The following is a 17,370-nucleotide window of genomic DNA, read 5'->3' on the forward strand; positions in this document are numbered from 1 at the left end:
AACTTTTAACTTTTCCACTAATTATACTTCAAAATTTGCGAGTAATATCATTTTGGCCTTTGATTATCTTCCGTCGAGAGAAATTGTGGTTAGAAATCAAAAATTGATTGTTATAAGCTAAATATTAGGCTTTCTCTCTGGATACAACTGACTAACGTAAGCTGTTGTTAGGATATTTTATTAATTCTAATTGTGTTTTTTAAACATTGTGAATGATCGTAAACTAAAAAGTATAAAGTGTAATTGAAACCACTAATTTATTCCACTAATTACGAGGTTCTGAATGAAGCTATAATCTTTCTATAATTTGTATTAATTTTTAACAAGTTTTGTCAGTTTTTAGTCTAGTTAAAATGACGTCTAGAGATTTTAAGAAGTTTAAATGACGTCTAGAGATTGACCTCGCCAAAATTTTCATTGATTGCCATTCCCCAACCTTCTATGACGCCGTTTTTTTTCGTTCATACGGTATAATGTAATATTATATAACACGAGTATTCGCTAGTCAATGCCAGTGGAAAATAATCGGCGAATCTTGCTCGCGAGCAAGGACGGCGCTCCACTCGACTGCGGGTTTTTAGTGAATCTCTTTGATTGTTATAGTCTGTCCAACGAGAAGATTCTTGACTGTGATAGATGTGTCTGTCGTTTTAATTTCAAAGTAGTTTATTTTATTTTACAAAGAAATAAGTTGGTACAACTGGAACGCATTGCAGGATATATTTAAAATTTGATTGACAAGATGACAAGTGATTACTTCAAAATATTGTGAAAAAAACTGTATAAAACTGAAAAAATGTAATCGAGTTATTTTATTTAATAAAAACGGTATGTGTTAATACAAAACAAACAAGAACAAGACACAACATACCAAAAAAAAATAAAAAAGAACTTTTATTTACTTTCAAGCTTTATGAAACTACCCGCATTTACGATTATATTTATCAATATAACTTATGTACAAATACAAATTTGTAATATTCCACAGGAATAAATAAAACAACAAAAGTAAATAAAACAAACTATTTTATTAATAATAACACCTACCAAATTTTATACCTTAAAGGTTGATTAATTAACTTTAATCTTAATTTTTTTAAACCAGTACCTTTTGACATTATTTTTCTGCAGTACTAAAATTCATTATTTACCTATCGTATGATGTCGATACTTTACAGCTACTCCAGTTTTTAGTATGTGTTTAGTTTGATCCTTCTACCATATACGAGATGCACTTATCTACGACGAAATGGTATACAAACTTTATCGATGGCAACTTCATTGGTGTATAAAACTTTCTGCCTGGGCAGCGAGTATAAACCATAAACTGTGCTCTGGGTCTACAGTTAATTTTCACTCGATTTTTCCTCCACTTGACTTCAAAAGACACAAAACACACGTAATAATACGAATCAACATGCATCATCTTCCAAAACGCAGGGTATTTAACAAAAGTTGACACAAAATTCTAACCTATAATTTGGCAAGACTTTGACAAGCATCAAAAATGACAAAAATCTAAAGGCGAGTTCATACGCATCGGTGTCCGTTTGTCGTTCATCGTTCCTTCAAACCAATAAAATTGAAATACGATCTGTCATTTTTTAAATAAACCAATAAACGCATGACGGATTTATATTTAAACCCATCCATAGATAACTTAAAAATTATTAGAAACTTTTTTTAGTAAAATAAATAGATTGGTATGGGACGTCATCTGCTTTTCTTCTGTCGAAATCTTACCTGAGAAAAAAAAACAGAGTATACAAGTCCATGCAGGTTTGGTGATTGTCCGTATTCCAATCATATTTCTAGTAGATATCTAGTGGTTTTAATTGTGGTTAGACATGATTCTGATAATTGACGATGTAAGAAATACAGGGTTTGGCTATAGTGCGTTGGGCATCTGTTATAAATATCGTAATCTTAAATCATACAGGGTGTTCAAAATTCTAAGCCAAACTTTCTAAATTATAAAATAGTTTTTTTTGTTTTTTTTTATTGGAACACCCTGTATATTATTTTTTATTAGATGGAAAGTTAAAAAATGAACATTTTTTGTATTTAATTATTTCCAAATTTTTAATGGTTTTACAAATACACGCAGTATTATTTCATATGGTTATTTCAACAGTAAAATAGGAGAGAAATAGCATTGGGTGGCATTGATAAAAATTTACTGTAAAAAATGTCATATGAAATATAAAACCGCTAAAAATTTTGAAATACTCTGAATACAAAAAATGTTAATTTTTTAATTCTCCATCTATCGAAAAAATAATATACAGGATGTTCCAATTAAAAAAAACTAAGAAAAATTATTTTATATTTTAGAAAGTTTGGCGTAGAAATTTGAACATCCTGTATGATTTACCATTACCATGTTTATAACAAAGTAAGTACAGACCATCTAAAGTAAATACCTAATATAGTTTTCATTTCACGACAGTTCTTTTAATCATTTTTTATAATTTTTTAAAGAAAGGCTGAAAAATATACATTTTTTATTTATTTACTAGTATCTCTGAAACTATCGAAATATATTTACTCATATCTTAGGATTATGTAAAGTGATCTGAAAGGAAGCCAAAAATGCAATAATATACAGGGTGTTGTCTATTTAAAAAAATCATGCCGATCCACTCATACTTTTTTGAGCCATCATATAGAAGTTAAAATATTTTCCTGAAATACATCCTAGTACCTACTACCCTAGTAATTTTATTCTAGGAGCACCCTGTATAATAAATGAAATTGTCTAAAGGCAATCTCCGCCTCTAAGAGGTGTTTCCTAGGTAGAAATATATTATATAATCTTACTGACTCTCATTGTTCTTAATAATAGGTAAAAAAAGTTTGATATCGGATAACCTGTATATTATAGATTATAATACTTTTCCTATTTGTACAGGGTGGGTCAAATTCGACGCTTTTAAATAGAAACACCCGTTTCTATAGGAGATATACGAAAACTAATATCGGTGTCTGGGGCTCAATTTTCATCAAAAACATGATGGTGAGAACCGCACATCAATATCTGTTACCGTTTCGGAGTTACGGGGTGTTTTACAAAAATGTGCATTTTTAACAAATCGCTGTAACTTTTTTGGTATGGAAAATTTTGTATTTCTATGAAAACATTTCCAAAGCATTGATATTTTGTTTTAATCCCCTTCGAAATACAGAATTTAATTAATGGAACTCGAAAATATATTTTTCTAGCAAGACGACGCTCCGCCCCTGATCGCTGAAGTTATCAGCAAATTTTTGCAGCCAATTTCAAGAATAATTGAATAGCTAACCAAGATCCCAGCCGTTGGCCGTCGAGGCTGCCTGACTTAGTGCCCATGGATCTAATCCTGTGAATATATTTGCGAAGAATAAAGGTTCTTTATTCTTCCGTATAATCTAGACAAGAATTAGAAATACTTAGCAGTTATGAAAAGGTATCTTTCACCCACACTGAGTTAATGAATTCCGCGAGAAATGTTCAAAAACTGCCCCGTCTGTCCATAACAGAAGACGGTCGATATGTCGAACATCTGTAGCAAAATCTCATGTCTTGGTTTGCTATTTATTTTTATTGTTATTAGATATAGTTTAACTGTGTTGATGTTGGTTAAATATATTTTAAATTGTTATTAAATTCTGCATCTCTCATAGCAAATATTATTTTCGTTTTAATTCTCTTCTAGCTCACTTCTAGCTCTCTTCTAGCTCACAGCTAGAATTTTTTTGCATTACAGCCGGTGCTGTTCAAAGCCTCCTTATTTAAAACGAGCGAATTTTTATATACTCTATATCTCGAAGAGGTATCGAGCAAAATATCAAGTGTGTTATATTTTTGGAAAGGTAATTTTAAATTCTTTTCAATAAGTTAAAAATATACAGGGTGTTCCATATAAAAAATCAAATTTTCTGTTGATAATTCTTAAATTATTAATGTTAGAAAAATTATACTTAAACCATTGAATTCTACGTAAAAAGGTGCTTTGGAAATGTTTTCATAAAAACACAAAATTTTTCATAGCAAAATAGTTACAGCGATTTATTAAAAATGCATATTTTTGAAAAACACCCCGTAACTCCGAAACGGTAACAGATATCATATGCGGTTTTCACCATCATGTTTTTGACAAAAATTGAGCTCCAGACACCGATATTAGTTTTTGTCTATCTCCTATAGAAAAGAGTGTTTCCATTTAAAAGCGTCGAATTTGACCCACCCTGTACATTTGGTCTTTAATGTTACCGGTTTTTTCAGGTTGTATAGTAACGAATTAGATACGATATCAGATTTCCATGCATTATATAGGCAAGAAAGTAGCAAAATGACAGACGAAGAGGTACTAAAGATCCTAACCGATTATAGAAAACCTGACAAATTTAATAAATTTACTGTGATTCCAGGATCTTTAGAAATTAAAATATCAGCGTTTAACGATTTACCTCCTAGTAAGTATAATCATTTCTGTTTTATTTTTATTTTAATTTTTATTGTGTTTTAACTTCTCCTTTTTTTTCCCATTGAATCAAAGAACTGTTGTAATATGTGTCTATATTATTGAATTCATTAAAAATATAAAAAGTAAATAATAATAGTAATTAGTTTATTAATCACATTTATTTTGCGTTTTACTTTTATTAGACTGCCTCACTACCTCCTTATCACCACTGAAACCGTTTCCACTACCGCCCACAAACGAACCCACTTTGGAAGTGACCGAATTCGAGGGTAAATTCGAAAAAGACGTCCACCCCTACGCATCCTACGTCAACCACTTGTACGTGTACCCGCTTAGTTTAAATTTCGACACGCAGAAAGTATTTGCTCGAGCTAGAAACATCGCTTGTACGGTAGAATTAAGGGATAGCGACAACGAAGAGGCCAAAGGAATACCGGTAAGTTAGTTACTATAATCTGTTCTGTTCAGCGTAACATACACTGACCAGCACAAAAAACGGGCACTGTTGTTGGTCATGTTTTAAGCAATTTGTAGCTAAATTAACTTTTTAGCCCCCTTTTAAATTATAAATTTAAGTTCCTAGCTATTATAGAGGAAAAACAAAATGTTTATATTTTGGCAAAAGTTTGAAACATTCTATTGAATCATTTAACAAAGTAACGAATTTAAACACCACTTCATCATCAGGGTGCGTGTTTTCTCGATAGTTTGTTCTTTGATTCATCTCAATAATATTAGCATAATTCAATAATTTTAGCATTAATATCATTTTGGTCCTAATCAACATGTCTATGAAATAGCGTGTTTATTGTTTTTGTAATGCCAATCATTCAAAAGTCGTATTATTATTGTTTGTTGGCAATTACTCATGGTTTTAAGTCCAGAAGTGGATTTCTACCAGAGAAGAACAATCGTAGAGAAGCGACAAAACGAATCCCGCCTAAAAATTTGGAGTGGGAGGTAAACATGCTAACTGTCATCTCAGCGTGTTTTCGGAATATGGCCAGCGTTGCCATTATTAATATAAAGTCCTGAAATCTTACTATTTTTTTATTTGTGTATACAATTAATTTTTTTGAATTAATTTTTCTATATTATTCCTTACCATAATAGTACTTAAAGAAGAAACTAACTTTCAGAACTAAATATTATTAAAACCTAAAATAGATGCAGGTTTGTTAGCGTTTAATAAAAAATAATTAGAAACTTAAAACTATTAGAAAATGACATATTTAATCGCATATATAATATATTAGCGACACTAATTTGAGTTGTGTTATCTTTAATATAATATGGTTTTTTATGTAAAATATGATTTTTTAATATACAGGATGAGTCTTAAATATGTGTAAATATTTTCAGGGCTGGTAGATTTCGATAAATGAAGCTATTTTTTCTCTTTACCGTTTTTCAAAAAAGTCCAAAATAACCGAGATTCTTTGAAAATAAAAAAAAAATTGCTTACATTTTCAGAACCGCTGAATCTTTTCTGGGTTTTCTTTCTTTTAAATTTAATCTACCATCTATGTTCTCATATTATAAAAATATTATGTTTTTTAATCATTTTAGTTTTAATCATCTGCTGATGCACTGCAGAAGTAAAGTGTTTTGGTGTATTGTGGTCAATTAGTGCTTTATTTTGCTGTTGTAATACCCCAGTTCCAACCCTCAACTGTAATCATGTTATTTACTTTTTGGTTTGTTTTAACGCTTGTGATAACAGCTGATAAATATTCGAATTTTTCTTAAAATTGTTTTACTTAAAAACACACTTTCAAATATTAATTTCGAAGCAAACAATATTATCAGATACGATTTGAAAATGTCTCTCTAAAAGGAATAGATTAGAAAATGGTTAGAACGCGGTAAATCCACAAATCGCGGAAACCCGTTAAATCTCAAAAGATAGTTACTATTCAATATGATTCCTAAATATTTCTAATATACTTTTTACCGAACACATGTTTTTTTTAGTGTACAGCTTTTCTTATTTCTTTTGTCTTCATTGAATTTCTCTCGGTGTAGCTATAAACATGCTAACTCTCATGTACGCCAATTTGTAGGTCACAAAACTTGGTCCCCCCTACTTCAATAGTGCCGACGGTTTTTGTCGCTTCTCTGCGATTGTTCTTCTCTGTTTCTACCGTCCAATTAAAATAACAATAGCAAATGTACAATCTCTGGAGTTAAAACCATCTTTCCTAGAGTATAGTCTGTCCAATGTAGATGTGTCTGTCATTTTAACTTCAAAGTGGTTTATTTTATTTTACAAAGAAATAGTTGGTACAATTGGAATGCAAAACATTAAATTAATATTCACTCAGATGCATAAAAAACGCAATGGAGAATTTTTTCGTCAAGTTTAAAGAGTTATATTTTTTTACTACTTTTAGTCCTATTTTCATGATTTTTTTAGCAAACTGTATATGAATCTATCTATCTATTGTATTGTATATGGATCTATGTATCTATTTAATTCATAAACTCAGTTTTTTATAAACTTTAGTATTAGGCTTATTATACAGGGTTAATTGAAGAGTTGTTTTTTATTCTAACTTTAAAACACCCTGTGCAATAATTTCGTGAGTAACTTTTAGTAAAACATTATTTTTCGATCAGAACTATGTCTCCTGTGCATTTTCTTTTTTGACTCATGTCAACACATACCTTGGTTAATTTTTAAGAGCGAAATGAACTTACCAACAACAATTTGCATTTTTTTCAACCATCATTACTTTATGATGTTATCTTTTAATATCGCGAGGTGGGTTTCGTGACTATTGTCGTAATGTCATATCGACACTGTTTAGAACTAATAAATTTGTTGAAAAAATGGGTTTATTTTTTTATATTTTGACGCTAATAGCTGAGCTTTTTTGGTCCAATTGAGGTCCAATTTCTGGCAAAAACCCCATTAGTCAAAAAATGGGTAAAATGAGTTAATGGCGCTATCCGACAGTAATTTGTTAGTCATAACGTTCCTACCAAACGAATTCGGAAAAAGTGCTATAAGTTAGCCCCTGGCATACGATCAAAAATATCGTAATTCTGCAAGAACCCCACAAGTCACAATTCTTAACGGCAAAAACTCCACTAATCCGCTACTTGTTGTGGTTTGGTTGTTTGTCGTTCGTAATCGTTCGAACAGTTGCTAAGAGGACTTGGAAACAACCCACGATTTTAACCAAAATTGCAGCAAAAACCCGACATGTTAAACAAATTCACGCCCTTCCTAACTTAAAAATAAGAAAAAAATAAAGGAAACCAGTTTTCTGTAATTTCAGATTATAACCAGAGCTCGCACAAAAAAAAACGACAATTTAAATTTAAATGGGAGCAAGATATACGTTTTTTTAATTTTTCCAAATTTCGAAATATCTGACTAATGGGTTTTTTGCCAGAAACCCCTCAATTGCTTTGAGAATAAAGTTCATATAAAGCGTCGTTTCGTGACGTGTGACGTTAGTGTGAAATAGCAATTTTTTATTTACATATGGTCATTTGTCTTATACAATGTTTCAGTGTATATATGGTCGTCCAGGTCAACCGCTTCTAGTACCGCAAATATCCTGCGCAGTACTCCATCACAGCACGATACCCACCTGGTATGAGGAGATCAAAATCCGTCTTCCAACCAATATACTCTACTCCCATCACCTTTTGTTCACTTTCTATCACATATCCTGTGATATAACGAAGAAACGAGACAACGGAATCGAAAGTTGCGTGGGGTACGCGTGGCTGCCTTTGCTGCAAAAGGGCAAGTTGACCGTGGACACTCAGACCATTCCTGTGGCGTCACATTTGCCACCTGGATACTTAGCAGTATTACCTTTTGGTTTAGGGAAAGGGGTAAGTAGATAATTATTTTTTACGTTTTTTCGTGTAATTTGAACCATGAAAAAAATTTTTTTTCGTATTGTTACGTTCTTGGTGGGTATTGTGTGGATTAATGGAGTTTAGTTATACAAAAAAACAACACAAATCTAGTTAATACTATAGGCTTGCTGCATTCTCCGCCGGTGCTGCCACCATCGGAAAATATCGTAAACAACTAGTAGGTATATACAAATACACAGGTTTAAATAGCGAGTGTACGAAAAATTTATTATTTAATTATTCTAAAAGTGTTAGGAAATAAAATTCTAAAAATAAAAATTAAAAACTAAATATTTTGATATCTTCAGAAGGTCTAACTTTATACTTCTCAGAAGGTCTAACATTATACTATCTCTCCAAAAATCCTATATGGGTATTTTGCCACTGCAAGAAAATCTACAAAATAAAATAGTTGTTTTTTGTAAACACGGCTGCGTTAATCCAAACGGAAACTACTTGTAAGCAGTTAGGTTTACAGATATACAAATTTGCCTAATAAATAAATTTATTAGGCAAATTTATTTATTAGGCAAATTTGTATAAATAAATAATAATATAATAAAATTAATTTATTAGGCAAATTTGTATATCTGTAAACCTAACTGCTTACAAATAGTTTCCGTTTGGATTAACGCAGCCGTGTTTACAAATAATAACTATTTTATTTTGTAGATTTTCTTGCAGTGGCGAAATACCCATATAGGATTTTTTGGAGAGATGAATCCGCCACATAGATATAGACATTTTTTATTATAGTATCTACTAATTTTAGAAGATGTTATAAAACATTTAATCACTAGTTGATTAAAAAAAGTATACCATTAATATTGCAAATTATATTTTATCCTCTCATAGTAGATGTCTATTTAATTTTTTGATTATGTAACAAGCACTTTGTTTACCCACTTGTTTCATCGGACTGCTTGAATCCATTTTTGCTTTTGATCAAATCGGTGTGAGAAACTATGAAGCTATAAAATGTTTCGGGAGAGTTGAATATCCCTAATCTAAATAAAGAAACAACGCCCTAATTACGCTCTCCTTTACGCGTTAACATTTTTTTGGCAATTTTACTAACATTTGAAATTGTCACAACACAACACGACGCCTAGTTCGAATTCTTTTTCACTTATTTTTTACTACCCGAAACAGCGTTACATCACACAAACCTCGTACCTGAGTATTTTATAGTTTCAATAACTGCACTAGCAAAAAACAAAAAAACTTAAATATTATGACAAAACCACGATTTCGATATTATTGTAATGCGATCAACATGAACTGTGCCCGGGACGGTGTAATATACATACCAAAATTTTCTGATTTCTGAAAGGCTCCTTGATTAAGAATTAGTGTTTTTAACATAGCCACGGCACTCTAGATAGAAATTTAAAATACAATTTTTTATTAAGCGAGAATGTCAAAAGTTGACATATGATACGTCATTCTATTCAGAATATCATTTTCTATCGAATAAAGTAAAAATATACCGGGCGTGCTATTTAAAAATCAAAAGTTGTAGAAAAACAATTGAATACGTCAATCAATCCCAATTTATGTCATATACTAAGTGTGCGAACACAGTGCAAGCAGGTTTGCCGCTTACTGGTAGTCAGCGCCAATCTGGGCACCTATTCTTGACATCGTTCGCAACTTTGCGTATACGCATCACGTGTATTGTTATAAACAGGGTATCCCAGAAATAAGTGCAAGTATTTTAAAGGGTGGTAGATCTCGATAAAAGAAAAATATTTTCTCTTTATCGTTTTTCAAATAAGTCCAAAATAATGGAGTTATTTTACTTTGAAAATTTCCAAAAAAAAATTTTTTACTAAAATTTTGAGAACATTTTTTTTTTCTTCTTCATGTGCCTTCTCCTCATCGGAGGTTGGTGACCATCAATTGGAATTCCTCCCTGTCTTGAGCCAAACGGATAATTGCACTGGCCTCTCCTATATTAAACCACTGGTGCAAATTCCGCAACCAGGAAAACCGTTTACGCCCGATGCCTCGTCGTCCTTCAATCTTTCCCTCAACGATCAGCTGTAGGAAACTATATTTGTTATTTCGAAAAATATGACCAAAACATGCTGCTTTCCGTCGTTTTATTGTAGTCAATAGTTCTTGGTCCTTACACATTCTTTCCAATACTTCGAGATTTGTTTGAGAACCACTGGATCTTTTCTGGATTTTCTTTCTTGTAAATTTAATCTACTACCTATGTTGCCATATTATCAAGAAATTATTTTTTTTTAAATAAAAACTAAAAAAAATTGCAAAAAAATTACAAAAATATTTTCAAAAAATTCCGAATTTTCAAAAAAAAATTATTTAGAAAAAAACCTTGTTTTGCGTGTTTCTGGGGTTGAACTATACTACCAGTTAAGTTAAAATACTTGCACTTATTTCTGGGACACCCTGTATATGGTTACATAGTAGCGCCGCGCCGCGCCGCCTCGCGCTTATAACCTTGAAAAATTAAAGCGTGTTATCAAATCGGCTAGTTCACAGTGAAAGCAGGCAGGCACCGTCAACCAGCGTTCATCGGCGTTCTCGCTTTTACCGGAACGAAAATTTATTTATTTCTGCTTTTGCACGCGCCGACGGCGCACAGGGGGTATTAAGAACTAAAAGTTGGCCAAAATTATGTTTTATGATTTTTTTGCTTTTTTGCTAGTAATATTAATTATTAATTAGAGGAGAGGTTGCTAATATGGAACCCCATTTTGTTTTTCCTACACAATATTTTTTCCTCTACTCTGAAACCCTTTCCACCGATCAAATAGGGCCATTCTGTGCAAAACCAAGCAATTGGATGAGGATGCTAGAACAAGAAAGTAATTTGTATATTATAGACGATATTTGAGCGAGGATGGGTGTTAATAGGGTAAAGACTATTTCCTTTAAGAATCTATTTAAATCAATGTTTTTTTTGGCAGTGGCAAATATTGGCAAGATTTTTGTGCATATTCCAATGCTGGAGACTTTAAGCATTGAACGGATACTAATTTCCATGCGGAATATTGCCGAATAGTCTTACACCTTATAAAAATGCCACTGATTTTTTAAATATAAAACATTATAAAAAAATAGAATAGAAGGAAACGTTTCAAAATAAAAATATGGCATAAAACAGAACAGAGCCAACAAACAAAGCTGGCTCTGTATCCATCATGACAGTTATTATGAACAATTTGCAAAAAAAGCACTACAAACAATTCCACTATTTTTATAATCTTAGAAATATTCAGAATACACTCAAGATAATTCATACTTTTAACTGAAATATATTATTTATTTGATAGTCAACTAACGACTTAAAAAAGCTAATAAACGCGCTTACATTTAGTATTTATAGATTTGTATTCAGTTAAGATAAAAAATGAAAAAAAAATATTTCACTTTTTGGCCAGGTTTATAGACCAAATACCCCTATGTGCGGCGCCGGCGCGGCGGGAGCGGCGTTTGGATATGGTTAGGTTAGGTTAGGTTAGTTAATCAGGTAAATTTCCTCTTAATTAACTACTTCCGAACCCTGCTCGCATCTCCGAAAAAGCCATATAACAATACACGGTATATACGCAAAGTTACGCATCACGTGTATTGTTATATGGCTTTTTCGGAGATGCGAGATGTGAGCGATATGTGGTCAAGAATAGGTCCCCAGAGACGGCGCTGGTTGCCGGAAAGCAGAAACCTGCCTCCACTATGTTCGTACCCTAACATACGAAATCTCGTTTTTTATCTGAAAAAATAAAAAAGTTATAGGGATGAGCCACTTTGAGACGCACCCGGTATAAAAATAAATTTGCAGAAACCAAATAGTAAAATAAACTTGCTCAAAACGATTCTAATAACACAAGCTTAATGAAGATAATTTTCTTTAATTCAGTGATAATTAATAATTATTTTTATTTACCATGCATTGTTAATACCAAAAATACCCAGAAATCCGACAAAATAATACCACTTTCAAACTATTTTACGCAAAAAATATGTATTAAAATAATAATTAAATAATTGAATTCTAACGCCACCGTACACCGCGATCGACCCACACAGGCGAAAAAGCTATTATTTTCCAACTCCACTTATCTCGACCGCCGCCCGTTATGCTCGTAACAGGTTAAAATTCAATGTATCTAAAACAACTTCTTATTTTCTATACGTTATTCTCCAACCTGTTGCGAGCCCAGCATCGACAATCGACCGATGCAGCAGTGTTACTTTCCCACTCCGGTTATTTCGACGCCAGACGTTATGCCCGCAACAGTTGCAACTGTTTTAAAAAAGCTGCTTATTTTATATACCGTTATTTTTAAGCTGTTGCAAGCCCATCGACCGAGGCAGCAACATTCGCCGTGGCGCATTCCCCACTCCGTTGTATCTGGACTGTCGGCGCGTCGCCCGTTATCGATGGTTGGCGAAATAACAGATTTTTCGTACTAGTTGTTTTTCTAGAATTGCTTCGAGCTGCATAGGATTTCGTGGCGATGCAGAGCGCCGACTTCGTTTCACGAGCGGTCGATCTCTACGTGTCGTTATTTTATATCTGTTATTTTTTAGAAGTAGCAACGGTTGCGTTATGTTATTTCCAAATAACTGTTGTAAAATAATAGATAGTTAAATAAGAACCCATCACTAGTATAGGAGAATACTAAAAAATATTTGTTTTATTTCAGAACGCTGGACCTGAAATAAACTGGGTCGACGCCCAAAAACCGATTTTCACCGTAGGCTTCAGCTTGGCCTCAACCGTAAACACGAAGGACCAGCATCTTTTTAATTTATTCCTACACGCCGAACGACTTCTCGATCCCAAACCCACTGCCGTTCCATCCGAGTCGGAAACCTGCAAAATTCTAAAAGCCCTGCACGCCATCCATCTGACCACGTTGATAACCTTCCTACCGACCCTCTTCAATCAGTTATTCGTACTGCTAGTAGCGACGAATAGCGAAGAAATAGGTATTAATATCATAAGAGTGATGATTAATCTGGTCAATATGCTTTGCGAGGCGAACAGGAAGGATATTTTAAGCGTCTATGTAAAGTACAATTTTGTCTCGCCGGATACTAAGAAGAGCACCACTGTGCATGAGGAGATGGCGAGGCATCTGCCGTCAATATTGGATCCGAACAATCCGGATTTTTTGGTTGTGAACAAGTTCCTGCATCATTCGGATTTTTTCTTTGAAATTATGACGAAGAGTATGACGCAGCATCTTCTGGCGACGGGAAGAATAAAAGTAAGTAGCTTGATTGTAAATGTTTAAACTATATCTAAAAAATTGGTTGCCTGTTTACTGTTTAAAATGATGATTTTCTTTTAAAAAAATATTTTCATGTTAAAAGGCATAATACGTGTAGTTCTGCTTCGAAAAGCAGTCACAATCATTTCTCTCATGTTGTCGACAATAGTTGATCGAGTTTTGTAAAAAATGAAAATATCTAGGAAAATTCTTTGTTTGAGGAGTAGGCAACCTTAATAGTATTTGGAAGAAACTGGATAATAAAAATACCGGGTGTTTCATTTAAAATAAAAGTGTAATTTGCTTTTAAAGGTAACCAATGTTCAATAATAATTTTGTCTCACCCTGTATAACTTTTTGGGCCAAATTTTAATTTGATTTAAACTATAATCGTTATTGTAATGTATAGAAAATGTTAAATATGTCAAAAACCTTATATTTTAGTCATGTACTTAATAAAACTCACCTTTATTTTTCCCGTAGAATCCGATAATCAATTAATATACAGGGTGTCCCAGAAATGAGTGCAAATATTTAACTGGTAGTATAGTTCAACCCCAGAAACACGCCTATGAGGTTTTTTTTGCGAAAAAAATGTTGAAAATTTTATATTTTTTTTGACATTTTCCGGAAAATGTTGAAAAACTTTTGAGTGCCACTGTTCACTCCCCTGGAAATTCGTTTACCGGGATGGTAAAATGGTAAAGAGAAAATATGTTTCTTTTGACCAGATCTACCACCCCTTAAAATATCTGCACTCATTTCTGGGACACCATGTATAGTGTGTTCCATTACAAAAAACACAATTTTGATGTGTAACTTTTTTTGTGGACACCCTGTATAACTCCATATATTTTTATAAAATGCTTTCGATTAACCTACATATACTGCCAAAATTTCATTTCAATATAAACTACCGTTCTCCTTGGAGCCTCCGCGTCTATGGGAGGCGCCACCCTTTATTTCATGCTGGATGTTTATTTTTCTAAATTAAATAATGTATTACTTTTTGAAAATTTTGACTTATGGCATATCAAATGACGTATAGAGGTCGGTCTTGATAGAAATTATCAACGATTGTCATTTCAGAGGCTACTTTAACGCCTTTTTTGAATCTTTTGTAAATTATTATAGTCCAATAATTTTTTGTTATATTTTTTAGTTAATTTTGTTTTTAAAGAAAATAAGAACTCTTTTTCTTTTTGAGCAAAAGATGAATTGAGTCTTCTTAGTTGAGAAAGCCTGTGTATTTATTAGTTATACAGAGTCCGGCAATAGTGCGTCGGGCATCTGTAGCTCCGAGAATAAAAAGTTTAGGAATTTTGTTTAAGTGGAAATCTAAAGTATGTACTAGAACACCTCATCACTGAGTGCGCCGAGACGACGACCATTCGTGCCATGAACTTTGGTACGGCTGATGTCAAGGATGGAGAGCTGGCCTCTATGGAGCCGTCTCAGATACTGGCTTTTGTTAAAGCCTTGAGACTGTATGATGAGTTATAACTGGTTATAGCTCAAGAAAGGGGAACACACAATAGATCTTTAAGGTCGCGGTGACTAACTCCCCTCTTAAACATTCTACATTCTACAAGTATGTACTAGGATGTATTTCTGGAAAATATTTTAACTTCTACAGGGTGGCTGAAAAAAGTTTCAGTGAAAAAGATCAAGATGATTTTTTTTAAAAACCCTGTATGTTATTGCATTTTGACTTTACATAATCTTAAGATATGAATAAATATATTTTGATAGTTTCAGAGCTATTAATAAATAAATAAAAAAATATATTTTTCAACCTTCATTAAAAAAATATTACAAATACCAGAACTGTCCTGAAATCAGAACTATACTAGATATTTAATTTAGATGGTCTATACTTACTTTGCTGTAAATATCGTAATCTTAAATCATACAGGATGTTCAAAATTCTACGCCAAACTTTCTAAAATATAAACTTATATTTCTTTGTTTTTTTTTTTTAACGGAACACCCTGTATATTATTTTTTATTAGATGGAGAATTAAAAAATTAACATTTTTTATATTTAAAGTATTTCAAAACTTTTAACGGTTTCGCAGATACACGCAGTATTATTTTATATGGTTCTCTCAATGGTAAAAAACAAAATATAAAATAACGAATATCTGCCAAACGGTTAAAAATTTTGAAATACTATAAATACAAAAAATGTTCATTTTTTAATTCTCCATCTATTGAAAAAATAATGTATAGGGTGTTCCATTTAAAAAAAACGAAGAAAAATTATTTTATATTTTAGAAGGTTTGGCATAAAATGTTGAACATCCTGTATGATTTACGATTAACATATTTACAGCAAAGTAAGTACAGACCTTCTAAATCAAATACTTAATATAGTTTTGATTTCAGGACAGTTCCTGTACTTTTAATATTTTTTTTTTCAGAAAGCCTGAAAAATGTATATTTTTTATTTATTTATTAATACCTCTGAACCTAGCGAAATATATTTACTCATATCTTAGGATTATGTAAAGTGATCTAAAAAGAAGCCAAAAATGCAATAATATACAGGGTGTTCCATTTAAAAAAATCATTCCGATCCACTCACACTTTTTGAGCCACCCTATAGAAGTTAAAATATTTTCCTGAAATACATCCTAGAACATACTTTAGATTTGCACTTGAACAAAATTACCAAATTTTTTATTCTAGGAGCTACAGATGCCCGACGCACTATTGCCGGACCCTGTATACCATATATTGATGAACTAAGTTAGGTAAATTGTTTTTTAGATGCATAGACACGAAAGATTTTCCGCCGACTATTGTGGTCAATTAGAGAACCTTAGTCAAATTCTCATATCGTATATTTTAAACAAATATAAAGATATGATCCTAGAAACTAAAGAACTGAACAAAAACCTAGCCAATTTTTTTAAGGTAAGTTTACACCGTTTAAACCATTCCCGTTCATCCCCTTTATGTGTTTCTCGTTGTTTTAGAGGTGTATGTCTTTAATAGATAGAGGATTCGTTTTTAAACTAATCAAGTACTACATGGACAAATTCCATCCCGGCGACCCCCGAGTCTTACAAGAACACAAATTTTCCTTTTTGGAAGTCATATGTAATCACGAACATTTCGTATCATTCAACCTTCCCATTCAGCAATCCAAACTGAGTCCCAGAAATCGTTCTCCGGATCCTATGGACGAACTAACACTATCGGAAGATTTCTGTAAACACCACTTTCTCGTAGCTTTACTGTTGCAGGAAATCAAGACGTCGCTCAACGAGGTTACCTACGTCAGAAGGATAGCACTAGGTTGTCTCAGGAACCTCATCGCCAAACACGAGCTAGACGATCGGTTTCAGAACAAGGGTCAGATGGGCAGGATAGCGCTGATTTACCTGCCTTGGTTAGTGATAGCGATAGAGAATATTAACAGGCTGGCTGTGGAAGAACAGCCAGAGGAAGGGGGCGGGGACAGTGTGATCAACAGGATGTCGTCGAGCAGTTCGTATTTGTTCGGGAAAAGTTCGGCTAGCGAGTGTACGCCGCGGAGTCATAGGTTCACCCTGCATTTGGATAAGGATAGCCCGATGCACATAAGAAATTCTGCGTTTCTTGATGCTATTGCGGGCCAGTGTAAGTATAAAGTTTTATTATTGTAGATTTTTGAATAAGAAGACTAAGGAAGGAGCATAATGCTATCCATGTATTCGTGCATGGTCGGCGGAAAAAGGACTCTAGGGTGGGGATCCTTGACAGTTCTGTATGACGATTCATTTGAT

The 17,370-nt window shown here is 32.8% G+C and overlaps 1 protein-coding gene across 3 annotated transcripts in view; it reads left to right on the forward strand.

The window, feature by feature from the left end:
* Window positions 1-17,370, forward strand: part of LOC115877518 (dedicator of cytokinesis protein 9) — a 63,547-nt gene that overhangs the window by 15,526 nt on the left and 30,651 nt on the right. For all 3 annotated transcript variants that reach the window (XM_030893729.1, XM_030893730.1, XM_030893731.1), the window contains exons 7-12: window positions 4,265-4,455; window positions 4,649-4,902; window positions 7,989-8,318; window positions 13,028-13,594; window positions 16,370-16,516; window positions 16,579-17,224. In XM_030893729.1, coding sequence (XP_030749589.1) covers window positions 4,265-4,455; window positions 4,649-4,902; window positions 7,989-8,318; window positions 13,028-13,594; window positions 16,370-16,516; window positions 16,579-17,224 — 2,135 coding nt within the window. The remainder of the gene's footprint in view (window positions 1-4,264; window positions 4,456-4,648; window positions 4,903-7,988; window positions 8,319-13,027; window positions 13,595-16,369; window positions 16,517-16,578; window positions 17,225-17,370) is intronic.

The sequence above is a fragment of the Sitophilus oryzae genome, unplaced genomic scaffold (assembly GCF_002938485.1).
Source record: "Sitophilus oryzae breed Bouriz unplaced genomic scaffold, Soryzae_2.0 scaffold_1494_pilon_pilon, whole genome shotgun sequence".
In the NCBI taxonomy this organism is placed as follows: Eukaryota; Metazoa; Arthropoda; class Insecta; order Coleoptera; family Curculionidae; genus Sitophilus; species Sitophilus oryzae.